General features: G+C 39.1%; 1 protein-coding gene across 1 annotated transcript; it reads right to left on the reverse strand.

Moving 5' to 3' along the window:
* Positions 1–9290: 9290 nt before the first annotated feature.
* LOC146618481 (T-cell surface glycoprotein CD3 epsilon chain-like) lies at positions 9291–12039 on the reverse strand. Its single transcript, XM_085371041.1, has 5 exons — positions 11958–12039; positions 11314–11499; positions 11094–11237; positions 10875–10927; positions 9291–9435 (listed from the first exon to the last, which is right to left on the reverse strand). The coding sequence occupies exons 1-5, from the start codon at positions 12031–12033 to the stop codon at positions 9373–9375; spliced, it is 522 nt and encodes a 173-aa protein (XP_085227167.1). The 5' UTR covers positions 12034–12039; the 3' UTR covers positions 9291–9372.
* Between the last annotated feature and the right edge of the window lie 2505 nt (positions 12040–14544).

The following is a 14544-nucleotide window of genomic DNA, read 5'->3' on the forward strand; positions in this document are numbered from 1 at the left end:
ATTTTATTGTATGTTTTTAAGTATGCTGCATGCACCAGTGCTACATGCCAAATCAATTATAATTTTAAAAATGTGCAGGCATCACAAAACACTAACTTAACGATATTACAAATCACAAAAGCACTAAAAAAAAGCAGCACTAAATGAAAACAAATGGTGTTATATTTCATTGAGATAAAAACAAATTAACATTAAAAAGGAGCACCTCATTTTTGACTGCATGACATCCTTAAAGTCTTGTTCTCAGTCAAAATCTTCTATGCGTTACACGCACTGGGAATTTCATAATTTGAAGTGTTTTTTTCCAAAACTATTCCCCGTTCCTGGGAGAGGAACTCCCAGCTCATCTGAGAAGTTTGAGTATGTCAGCTTTGATAGATCAGTTTAAGAACCATATAGCTAATGAAATAATTATTTTCTAACCCATTACCTTATGATATATTTAACGTCATTCTTGAAAACATGATACCACTTGCTACTGAGAGATTACACAATAACTGTGCCTTTATAAGGCCACAGAGTGGATGACAAGAGCGAAGCTGTTAAAATAATGAAACAATAGCAACTAGCCCAGCACAGACGTTTTAGTATTTATCCAGTGATAGTCCACTTTTCAAATTATTTCAGACAAATATATAACGATTCCAGCAAGACAACAAAATACAACAAAATGAGCAGAAACTGAGTTCTCTATATTATTACTATTATTTATGCTATTCTCATTATTATTATTAGCAACAGTAGTAGTAGTATTTTCAGTAGCAGAGATCAAATCACACTTTTGATAGAATAGAATAGAATAGAATTCAACTTTATTGTAATTGCACATGTCACAAGTACAAGGCAACGAAATGCAGTTTGCATCCATCCAGAAAGTGCTTTAGCCACAATATAGATATATTACAAAATATATATTAGCAATAATATAGATATATAGATATATTACAGAAATGGGTCTGTTATAGGTATGAGGGTACAAAATATGGGTCTATTATGGGTATTTTACAATGTACACGGTATGAAGGTATGTTATGAATATGCTGTAACTATAAGTATGTACAGGCTGTAGTGAGTGTACAAGCTATGTACAGGCTATGACCAGGATATAAATATGAAAACTATACAGAAATATGAACTATGCAAATTATAAACAGTTGTAAACAGTTGTAGAATTATAGTTATCATATTGTACAGAATGATTGTCTATACAACATTTACAGTAGTGCAGTTAAGATAAGTGAAATATGTGGATAACCTCTACAGAGGCTATATAAAGTGCTAGAGGTTGGGAGTGGTGGTTGATTCCATGTTATTATTGTGTGTATGAGGGTACAGTTGTCCATTTGTTTGTTTTTGTCCATTGTGTTGTGTTCAGTTATAGGTGGTTGTGGGTGTGTTTATGTTCAGTCCACGAGTTTAATGTGGGTAGGATGTCAGGAGGCATCATATTGTATGTTATGCTTTGTTTACAATCCCCCCCCCCCCCCCCCCCATCCCCCAACGAGTCACATTTATGTAAGGATGACTTATAAATTGCTATAATCAAATATAAAACTGTTCCTCTAAAATACTTTATGAATTAATAAAATAAACTTCAGTTGAAAAGCTTGAGTACCACAGAGGTAGACTTGCTAGTTGGAGAGCCTCTTTCTTCACAACCTGAGTGTCTAGATATGATAGTGGCAGTGCTGCTATAGTAACAAAAAGCCCTTAACGTTGCTGTCATGCTACTTTTGCTTGTTGAAAAGACTTCTTATATTCATGTAATAATAAACTACTCTGAATGTGAAAAAATATGTATGTTCTCACTCCTTCTTCCTCTCTCTGTAAATGTGCATGTAACAAGCAATGAAATGGAAGTGCCAAAAACCAGTTAACAAGGCAGTCTCCAAACACAAGTCAAACCCCACACTCATATTAAAATATACAACTTAGTGTTAAAGCTGATATCTGTAATATATCATATAATACGTGCTTTTGGGGATTTTGTTAAGCTGTATAGTTATGGGCGTGACTGCTTAGGTTGACTGTTGTGCAGACACTGAGATCTGTCTCCTGACCTATACTAATTTGAGTCACTGCACCTACTTTGGCTGTTGGAGCCTTATTCAGAATCAGAATCAGAATCAGAATCAGAATACTTTATTGATCCCTGGGGGAAATTATTTTTTGTTACAGTGCTCCATTATAAACCAACATTAAGACAAGACAGACAATACGCTAACTAAGAATAGTACAATATATACATATATATACATACATACATACATACACAAGTCACTCATAAATAAATATTTGGAAAAGAAACATGTGTAGTTGTAGCAGCAAACAGTGTGTTAAGTGGATGCGTTGTACAGGGAGATGGCCACAGGCAGGAATGATTTCCTGTGTCGTTCAGTGGTGCTTTTCGGTAATCTCAGTCTCTCACTGAACGTGCTCCTGTGACTGACCAACATGTCATGGAGTGGGTGGGAGGTGTTATCCAACATTGTCTTTATCTTGGACAGCATCCGCCTCTCCGACACCACCTTGAGGGAGTCCAGCTCCATCCCCACAACATTGCTGGCCTTACGGATCAGTTTATTGAGTCTGTTGGCATCTGCTGCCCTCAGCCTGCTCCCCCAGCATGCAACAGCATAGAGGATCGCACTGACCACCACAGACTCATAGAAAATCCTCAGCATTTTCTGGCAGATGTTGAAGGACCTCAGTCGCCTCAAAAAATAGAGACGACTCTGGCCCTTCCTGTAAAGTGCTGTGGTGTTTTTAGCCCAGTCCAGTTTATTGTCAATGTGTACTCCAAGGTATTTATAGTCCTCCACAATGTCAACACTGACCCCCTGGATTGAAACAGGGGTCAAGTGTTTCCTGGTCTTCCTGAAGTCCACGATCAGTTCCTTGGTCTTTGCCACGTTGAGCTGCAGATGATTCTGCTCACACCACGTGACAAAGGAGTCGACCACAGCCCGGTACTCTGTCTCATCATCCCTGCTGATGCATCCAACCACCACAGAGTCATCAGAAAACTTCTGAAGATGGCAGGTCTCTGTGCAGTGGCTGAAGTCTGTGGTGTAGAGGGTGAAGAGGAAGGGGGAGAGGACAGTCCCCTGTGGTGCCCCTGTGTTGCTGATCACCTTGTCAGACACACACTGTGGGAGACGTACATATTGTGGTCTTCCTGTCAGGTAATCAACAATCCAGGACACCAGAGAAGCATCCACCTGCATCGCTGCTAACTTATCACCCAGGAGGGTCGGCCTGATGGTGTTGAAAGCACTGGAAAAGTCAAAAAACATGACCCTCACAGTGCTCGCCGGCTGGTCCAGATGGGTGTAGACACGATTGAGCAGGTAGATGATGGCGTCCTCAGTTCCGAGACGAGGCTGATAAGCGAACTGAAGGGGATCCAGATGTGGTCTTACTATGGGTCGCAGCTGGTCCAGGATGAGCCTTTCCAGGGTCTTCATGATGTGAGAGGTCAGTGCCACGGGCCTGTAATCCTGGGGGCCACTGGGACGTGGCGTCTTTGGTACAGGGACGAGGCATGATGTCTTCCACATCACCGGGACCCTCTGCAGACTCAGACTCAGCATAAACAGTTTATGAAAGACTCCACAGAGCTGGGGGGCACAGGTCTTGAGGACAAGGGGACTCACTCCGTCTGGTCCAGCAGACTTGCCTGAGTGAAGTCTCCTCATTTGCATCTCAACCTGGTATTGAGTGAAGGTGATGGGTGGGGGAGGGGTGTCAGGAATCTCACAGGAGGCAACATGTGAAGAGAGAGGCTGGCACAGTGGTGTGGTTCTGGATTCCAGGCTGACTGCAGGTGAGGTTGTGGGGGTGGGAGCAGACACTGTGGTGTCGAATCTATTGAAAAACAGATTCAACTCGTTGGCTCTATTCTCACCTCCCTCAGCTCCCCTGCTGTTGGTTGGCCTGAATCCAGTGATGGTCTTCATGCCCCTCCACACCTCTCTCATGCTGTTCTGCTGGAGTTTCCACTCCAGCTTCCTCCTGTAATTGTCCTTAGCCTCTCTGATCTTGTCCTTTAGTAACACCTGGACCTTCCTCACCTCCTCTTTGTTGCCCCCTCTGAAAGCCCTCTTCTTGTTGTTGAGGAGGGCTTTGATGTCCTTAGTCACCCACGGCTTGTTATTTGGGTAACAATGAACAGTCTGAGCTGGAACAATGGAGTCGGTGCAGAAAGTTATGTAGTCTGTGATACATTCAGTAAGCCCATTGATGTCCTCGGCGTGAGGCTCACAGAGTGTTTCCCAGTCGGTCACCTCGAAATAGCCCTGTAGTTCTGCTAAGGCCTCCTCTGACCACCTCCTAACAGTCCTGGTGGTCACAGGTTCCCTCCTCACAATTGGCACATAGCGGGGAGTGAGGTGAATCAGGTTATGATCTGACCTACCAAGTGGGGGGAGGGAGGAGGAGCTGTATGCATCCTTGACGTTAGCATACAGTAAGTCTAAAATTTTCTCTCCCCTGGTGGGACAGTCCACATATTGTTTGAATGTTGGTAGTGTATTGTCCAGTGATACATGGTTGAAGTCACCCGAGATCACAATAAAGGCACTCGGGTGCTGAGTCTGTAACCGAGCTATGGCAGAGTGGATAGTGTCACATGCAGCTGTGGGGTTAGCAGAGGGAGGAACATAAACAGCCACCAAGATGACGTGAGAGAATTCCCTGGGTAAATAATACGGCCTGAGTCCAACAGCACACAGTTCAGTGTCCGGGCAACAAATCCTTTCTTTGACTGTTATGTTGGCAGGGTTACACCACCGCTTGTTAACTAAAACAGCAAGCCCACCTCCTTTCCGCTTACCGCTAGCGATGCTGTCCCTGTCCGCCCGAACAGTGTGGAAGCCTTCCACGGAAGCATTCTCATCGGGAATGTCCTGGTGCAGCCGTGATTCGGTGAAACACATCAGGCTACACTCTCGGTATTCCCTCTGACTCCGTACCAGTGCTGAGAGCTCGTCGATTTTAATTGCCAACGATAGCATTATTATTTCACAAAAAGCCCATCTAAGAGGTTGACATTTGTGCTCTGGTGAGTGAAATGCTAGAACACTGTCAGGTAAAGGTGCCTGTTTTGTGCAGTTTAAAGATGCAGCTTGGTAAGCAAACTTACTAGCATTAGCACGTCACCCTTTCTTCTAACTGTGGTTACCAATATAGTTGCATCCAAACACTGGATGGATATGGAGTCCAGAAACCAATACGTGATGCTATGATGTCAATCCTAAATGCTAAGAGGTCTAGCAATACCTACACATGAAACTTTCTGTGGTATCAAATGGTAAAAGGTCTCTAATAAGTACCAACACATGTAATTTTACTTTTGCAGCCTTGCCATTTCAACATATTTAAACGTAAGAAAGAGAAATGTTGTTAATCTTTGTTTAAATAATTAACACAGCAGTCATGCTTTTAATGAATGAAACCTTTGATATATTAACCCAAGAGAAAACAGTGACTGGTAAAAATGAGCCCTATCTCAACCAGCTACAACAGCCCACTGCCTCTGCACAGATTCACAAGTGCTGTGTGATACTGCAACCTTTGGTATCAATCCGATGCCAAGTAAATTAAGAGCAGTATTGCCAATACTTTTAACCTATAAAGGGAGCTTATGTAGGTTAGAGGAGTGTGTCATGATACATGAGCTGAATCATCGTACATTTTAACTCCCCACAACAATTAGTTAACACAGTTTCCGACTTCTAACAGATGTTCTTTAAGAGACCTGGAATGTAACTGTGCCTGTCTTTAAAGGACTTTGGGCCGGCTTCTGTTGTTTACATATACTATGGGCTATAAACTGACATGACGAAATTTTTTCATGAAACAAACAAAAAACAATAAAAAAAAAAACTGAACACAGTTAGGTTAGGTTAATTGGTGATTCTAAATTGCCCTTAGATGTGAATAAATCGCTGTCTGTCTGTGTTAGCCCTGCGATACACTGGCGACCTGTCCAGGGTGTACCCCGCCTCTCACCCTAAAAAAGCTGAAATAAGCTCAACCCCCCCCCCCCCCGATTGCATAAATATCAATCTGATACTGATACCAGTGTTGGTATCAGTATTTAGATGAATATTATTTAGATCTGCCCACCTCTACAATTCACCAAATAAGTAATTAGCAATTCAGATTACTTAATTAAATTAATGATAACACTAAAATACTCAATTACAAGTACAGGGCCTTGGAGGGAACACTAAGTAAGAATGGTCACTTAGTTGCATTATTTATGACTATTTTTTATATATTATTGTACATTTTAATAGCTAATACATTTGTATGGAATGTTTAGTTAGATAGTTTAATTAATTGCATTTTATATACTTTAAATGTTTTAGACTAAATTAAATCTACTCTCTGGATAGCTTGTAATGAAAGGTGTGGCATAAATGTATTGGAGTAAAAAGCAGACATACGTGAAAATATACTGACTATTAGTAAAGAATAATAGTTGAATAAACGTACCACTGTTAATGATCATCATACAACATAAAAAATAATGGCAATAATTAGTCATACTTTAACCTTAGTCAAAAGGTTCACATTGATTTTGAGATGCATAAAATCAGTAAAAAAAATTTTTACTGAAGAGAAAGTTACACAACAAGAGCAAAGAGAAAAGCAGAGAGAAAGGTTAAAAAAACTGAAAGATTAAAATAGTAACAAAGTGTTGCAGGAAACACAAAAGTTAAGGAGGAGAGAAACTCAGAGGCGTCCCCATGTCAGATAATCTAAAAGCTTAACGTCTTTGATAGCAGCTCGTCTTCTTCCTCATTCTGCTGTGACAAAGCTACAAACTACTGTTTTCTACCGGAGCCGGAGAAGAGATCAAACAATGGAGCTTTAAGCAGCTCGGCTCTGAAACACAAACCTGATCTACACACACACACACACACACGCACGCACGCACACACACACACACACACACACACACACACACACACACACACACACACACAACACCAACTTCTGACTCAGGGCATGTTCACACACCTTCGAGCACATGCACGCTCTCATCCAACATGAACGTGTGTGCTCGTGCACACTAACAGATGAGCAGATGTAGGTCTGTGTGTGGGAGCGGTTTGACTCAACAAAGAGAGAAGAACACACCACCACCACCCTCCTATTTTCTTTGCTTCTTTCTCTCACAAATATACAGAAGATGTAAATGAAGATAACTGAGCAGTAAGTGTGGGTGTGTTTCCACTAAACACTGCTCTTCTGAGATGCTTACAGTGTAACAGATTTATCAATCATTAATAATCTGCACGGAGACGAAACATTACGTTGTGTTTCCTTCTTTTGTTTCCACCAGTACAGCTGTGCTCCGTCACTGCTGGGAAAAAAAAATCACACAGAACCCAAAACATGACATGATGTGATATTTCCACTGTGTCTTTAACACTATCAAAAATATGTTTATGCATTGAGAAATGTTTCAGAGATATTTCCAGAGACAGTGATGTATACAACTGTCACAGCAGAAACGAAGGCATACTGGTGATGAGTGTGTGATGGGGGCTGGGGTGCTACGGATATGAGCTGTGGCTTTGAGGCAGCTTCATGAATCGGTTACAGTTCTATCTGCTGAACCATCCCAGTACTGTTTTCAACCATGAACAAAGACATACATGAGAGCAGTGTTCACTGTGGTTTATTATATTAATGACGCACGTTGTCCATTACAGTAACAAAAAGGTTATCACATTATAATGTAATGAAGAAAGAAGCAAAGAAGTAAGCCTCAAAGGTCTGTGCATGCAGCATGTTACATATCTGATGCTCTTTTTACATGTCAGAGCCCAAAATGCTGCATATACTCAATTTATATATGTACAAGACATGCAAGTCTATTTTAGCTGATATGATTTTATCACTCTAAATTACAGCACATTCTGCCAATGTTTAGATTAAAAGATCAGAATACTCAAATACCCCGTAAACACATATATTTGGCTATCCACATTATCAGGCACACTTCTACAGACTGATGTGATCTAATGTACTTACCCAAGTATTCAGTATTAAATTTATTTGCTGCTGTGCACCCTCACCACTAACCAAACAACATTAAAAACTTCATCACGGTAGCAAAACAATATATTTAAAAGCAAAACATGAATATTACAGTCATCGTGTAAGCAAACTTGCAGTGTTGCAGTGCTGTATAGCATTTGTGTGTATACCTAATAAACTGTACAATGAGTGCAAAAAAAATTGTGATTTCTTTAACTTTGCCTCCAACAACGTCTTTATTTTTCATTAGCCTGACACCTGTTTTTTTATGCCTCACAACATTGAAATATGATATTTAAATCAGTCTACAGTATCAGTTTGAAGATTTTGTTATTTGATATACCCCTAACAGTCCTTTTAGATAAGTGTATGTACTGTATGTACTTCATGGTAGCATCTTTGCAAATGAGTATATATAATGGCATGCATTTTTAATTTCTCATTGCTATTTGGGCTGATTGGGACCTGGTGAATGTAAAAATAAAGAATTACCAGATTTGTATTTTTTTTAACCTGATTTTTGTTTCTGAGAAAAATGTGATCCATATATGAGGACATTCATTTTAAATTTCGATAGAACAGTGGCAGTATAATGTCCTGGATATCAGGCCGGTGTAGAGCAAAATTTTGTATTTTGGCCTAGACAACCCAAAATGTGATGTGCACATATGTGGACACCATGTCCTAGGAAGTTAAGTTGGCATTAACAATTCACGACATTAACCTAATGTTCATTAGGTTAATGTCAGTGCTACCGCTTTCTTTCTGTTGGACATGTTTCATGTTACATTTGGTTTTTTGCTCACTTTTTGCAGGCTACTTTTCAGGCACTCATCATGTCACGATGCTAATATCATTTCATTAGAAATCAGGCAGATCATTACTGATTAATTCAAAAATCAGCACCAATTCAATTTAAACTTGAAGACATACACAAATGTCTCCTTTATACTAAATAATTCTCGAAATATCCTTGAAAATGTTTTTACATTCATATAATTTGTAATTTTAACTTTTTTTGACAAAATTTGTTTATTTTAAATTCTATATACCATGCTATAATACTAAATAATATTTAAATTAAATATCATTGACTTTTGAATCTCATTGCAAATTTGACCTGAACTCTACCTGCTTGTAAGTCAAAGGGAAACGGAGAAAATTTGTTGTGTTGGCTTTTGGCTAAGGTGACCCTTCAAATTCAAAACAGAAGAAGCCACTGCACGCTACTCGGATCATGACTGATACTCTTGTGTGTTGTTTGTGAATGTTCTCCTTCATTCGTGCAGAGACCCGGAGTTGAAAGTTGAAGTGCTTCTATCCCATCCTGTTGACCACCGTGGAGTAAGTGTCCTGGGCGCGAGTTTGAGGGTTCAGTGCCTGCGAGAAAAACAAAACAAACAATAAAATGTTTTGCTTTAGGATGCCAGATTAAGGTACACATCACCAAGTGGTTAAATAGTCCAATATGCTTAAATAATGTTATTTATTTATGGGAGGGAGGGATTTTAATCAACCACCCAGAAAGCCCAAGAAAACAAGTGGTTAAAGAACTACATCAGATCCATGAACCAGGTGAAAATGGAGTGACGCTCTTTAATCCCAACATATCTGAGTAGCTGATTTAGGGGAATCTCTTCTTCTAACTCTGCGTTTAATGCATCTAGTTCTCTCAACAATCGGAGGGGGAAAGAGTAGCTCTCTCTTTAATTTTTTAAACCTCTGCTCATAGCAGGCTTTAGGTTCACATCTTGGCATCTTGGCAAATTTAGTGTTTATATTTAGTTCAGTCTGTGTTCTATGTTGATAAACAGTCAATTAACTCTGGTCAGCAATTATTCCAATTGCAATGTTGACTCATTGGTCTCATTCCAACTCAATTTATAATCACAATACCGAAGGACCTGGAAGAATTTAGTGCAAACAAACCTGAAAATATCATTTTAGTCATTCAGACTTAATTTTTATCAAATGATATGTTCTGATGTCATTTTTATCAGTCCATGCAACACATCATTAAATATCATGTAAAACGTTTATATAAAATGGTCAGTGCTGAGCTGTTCTTGTTCGACTTATGTGACATTAAATTATGTGTAAAAATGTAAAAAAAAATCCCAGAACATGAAAACACCATTTCAGGACATTAATTGTTTTATCTGGTAAATTTAAAAAAAAAGTATGAATATTTCATTTCAATATAGTTCAATTCAGTTTTGTTTATTTAGTGCCAGTTTGCCAATTCCGATCGCTGATCAGTTCATTTGTTTCTTTTCTTCCCCCAAAACTGCTCTTTTTAAAAAGTAATATAATTATATCCCATGTGGTCTGCCTGTGCCTCAGGATTCCCAGGAAGGAAAAGAATTAAAGGGAAAAGGACATCTGAAATATCCCGCTAAATCTACTCCGTTCATCTAGCTGATAAACGGTAGAAAATTGATGTATGGTTGGTTGGATGAGTGGGTGGTTGGATGGAGAAACTATGAAAACTATGAAAACATCAACATTATAAAAGCCATACTTCCTGAATTATTGGGGGATTTAACATTAGATTTAAATGCTGCAGTAAAAGCATAGTTTTTAATCAGGATTGACTCACATTAAAAACCAGTTTCAATATTGACTTTGCAAAAAGTGAATATCTCTGGCATTGAGATATTTTTCTACATTGTTTACTTGTCACTATGAAGCTTTTTTTAATGTTTGATGGTATAATTTCTTTGACTTTTTTCCAAGTCACTCTGAAGAAATAAAGGCTGAAGATGTTGACGGAAACACCTTTTAATTGCAAAACAAAGTTTTTATTATCCAGTACGCACCTCATAGTCAGGAGATGGGACAGGTGGACCTCTGCCTCCAGAGCGAGGAGGTGCTGGAAGACACAGTAAATACGACTTAATGCTTGTAATATCACTAATAACAGAATTTCTCAAGACTTAAAGATGTATTAAAGACATGAGGTAACCTTTAACTCAGCCACGGCAAAAAGGTAAACTGTCTGAACTGACTGTCAGTGATTGGTCCAAGTGAAGTCTTACCTTTGGAAGGTTGAGGAGGCCCAGCTGGGCTTTTCTTCTTAGAGCACCTGTAGACTATGACCATCACAATTATTGTCATGAGTAAGTCCCCGACAATCACCATAAATAATGTGTTTCCATCGAGCTCAAAGCAGTTCTCACACACTGGAGGTAAAAGACATCAAGTGTTAGAGCAGCATGAACAGCTAACACAAGTGAGGAAATGAAAAGATTCACTCACCATTTCCTTCAACATAGAAACGATATTTCTTAGAGTCGTATTCACATCTGTATTGGCCTTTACTCATATATGGAAATGTATAGGTTTTGTTTGCGCTGCTATCTGCAATTGGTCCATTTCTGTCAATCCAACTCCCATTTTTTGGACAGGTCAGTGTGACTTGGTTCCTCCAGATTTTCACATTGTCTGGAAAAACATGGACAGATATTAAGATACTTCAGTGCACTTGCTTTGTCATGTTTATCAGATCTGATTACATTTGACAGAAAGGGACAATCTGAGAGCTCAGACAGCTTCCTTAAACTTGACTCATGTTTTGCACATTGTGAATTTTCCATGCATTAATACACACTATTCAAATTTATTATTAAAATAAATCCTTTAACATTTTACAGAAAGGGCCATGTCTGCTCACAATAAACATGTTCATACACTATAGCAAATACAAAAGTATATACAGTTTGAAAAGTGTATGTAGACATTAAAGCATATCGTCAGTGATATACAGGAAATCAGAGAAATTTCTTTGAAAATGCTCTTAGATGTCATATTTTTACGACAGAATGCATGTTTCTAAATCCAGAGAAGTTTACCGAGACTTTATGACTTTAAAATATTAAGTGAAACAAATGCCAGACTGTTACCTTGAGGGGTAGAATCCTGAGCCATCGTGGTAGCAATGCCAAGGAGGACGACGACAAGCACGGCCTGGACACCCATGCTGAGAATTTTCTTCAGGATGCCTGTTTTTCTGTGCGTTTCTAGAGCTTTCTAATTTATAGATCAATTTTTTGAATATTTCTACTTGCAGATTTCAGTTACATCAAAATGCTGCTCAATAAGACGAAAAGCTTCAAAGTAGATCAGGTTCTCTCTCGCTCTCTCTCTCTCTCTCTTGTTCTGACACACACACGTTGCACCCACAGGAAGTGTTTTTTTTTTCAAGATGAATTCACGGTTAAACCTCAAAATGAAGTCAAACTGAAGAAGTATACTGAATAGAAATGCTTCTGCTTGTTTTCAAATTCATTACAGATCAAAAACACAATAAACTGCAAATGACAGCAGCTAACGTCACACCGCTTGAATGAGTAGCTCATATTTACAGTGTAGCGTATCTTTCCATGCTCTTTAGTTTGCACCTAAACTCCCCCTTACATATAGCCATTGTTTAGTCTGAAAACACAGTCTGAATCTTTGATGGGAATCAGTTTTGTGTGCAGTGTGTGACGAGTGAAGATGGCGGCGTTCACAGCAGCTCACAGTGATGTTTGGGGCGGCTTTGCAGAACATATGATGCACTACTGTAAAGATCCTTAGATCAGTAAAACTTCTCATTCTGATCATTTTCCATGTGCATGATTAAAATACCAACATTTAACTCCAGTAAATCACAAAGAATCAAACATTTACAACCAAGCTGCAGTTTGTATGTTTCACAAACTGTGCCTTATATGCATCAGTATGTAACAACAACTCATAGATCAGTTCGAAATGATGGATAAAAGAAGTTTTTAGGTTATGAAAAACTTCTCTGTGACAAGTGTCTGAGCTATTTTTTGAGCCAACATGGCGGTTCCTGTTCTTAAACAGCACCTGCTTTGTGTGTGACTTGTGGATGTCTTTTTTTTGTTTTTTTTTTACATGTAACGTCCCTTCCCCCATTTCTTGTTGTCTTCAAATAACCAAACAGAAAAACGTCACTGATAAAAGACCAATAAGAGTTTCAGATATTCCGTTAGAATTACAGATGATAATAAAATGTTGTCATGCAGTCGAACATGTCTGGAGGAGACAGACATCAAGACCCTGGCACTGAAAAAGCATTTTAATAACTATGGCTTTAGAATGTGTGTTAACTATGAATAAACCCTTAAACAGTGTGACTGTTCACTACCGGGTTTCAAATGTGACTTAGGTGATCAGCTCATGAGTCAAGTGCATAGAGACATCGCTGTTTAGAGCCCCTATCGAGTGCCTTCAACGTGTCCATTTGTATTTGTGTGTCTGCAACACATCTGCTCCACTCACCTCACCCGCCTGTCTGCAGTCAAGACACAGAACAGATGTGTTTAGCAACTATTGGCAAAAATGTATAATAAACTAAGTGTTTAAAAAGTAGTACAAATACAAAGTACAAGTAATACAAAAGGCAGTATCACTGCATGTACATCTATTTTTAGATAACTTGGCCTAGCTTAACCAGCTATGGTAGCAGGGGGCTCAACCTATACAGATGCAGAGTAGACCATGGCACCTTGGACAGGTCACCATGTTCATCAAAAAACAGACAATCCAGCTATGGACTCTCACGTCTACACTTAGCATCCATCACAGTTTACCTAACATGTATGTCTTTGTGCTGTGAGGGGAAACCAGAGGACCCAGAGAAAGGCACAGGCAGAACATGCAGGCTCCACAGAGATCGGCCCAGCCGGCGAGCAGATTCCTTACCTTCTCCTGGGTCACCGCCATTCCTCACTTTACTAATTAACTTGTATTCCCACTGTATCAATTTCATTCACATCATGCAAACTTATGTCTGTAAGTCAAAATGCAACAGAACATGTTGGCATCTGAGCAATAAAAAAGGGGGAGATCTGAAAACCAGTCTTCCTCACTGGCTTCTGACTGGACCTACAGAGCCAGTGTGTTCACATCAAAGTGCGGCTCTGCCCCCAAGTGGCTCAAGGCGGTAAACTGCGCACATACCTCTGCTGGTCAACAAGAAGCATCACAGTAACATCCTCCTGTTTCATGAGCACAGCCGTTCAAGTAAGTTTGGTTTTAGAAGTCAATGTAATTCACTTTGATATTAAAATCATATTTGTAGCATGTAAAGAATAAACTATCAAATTAGTTTGAAAGCTACAATTTAATATCACGGTTACAGTAGCTTCAATATGTGGAAATTCTATATATCACATCCAGACTGTTCTTAAATGCGTCTGTTGTCTCTATTATACACAAAATAAAAAATAAGTAAAATACTAAATAAGTACACGTTAAAGAAAATGTAGATGTATGTAAATAAATAAATACATGCTTTTGCTGTTTCATTTAATGATAACACATTACATCATATAACACGAGAATATAATAATGCTGTAAAAGAACTAGTACATTTCCATAAACTCTTTAATACTGATTTGGCCTCCAGGTTAAATTTTTACGCAAGAGTCCACGCGTGGCATCAAGCCTGTAGCTGTAGATTAGGTTGTATGACCATCA

This window comes from Diplotaxodon limnothrissa, linkage group LG14 (genome assembly GCF_057381915.1).
Source record: "Diplotaxodon limnothrissa isolate DT_005_m linkage group LG14, D_limnothrissa_male_GT1.1, whole genome shotgun sequence".
NCBI classification, from domain to species: Eukaryota; Metazoa; Chordata; class Actinopteri; order Cichliformes; family Cichlidae; genus Diplotaxodon; species Diplotaxodon limnothrissa.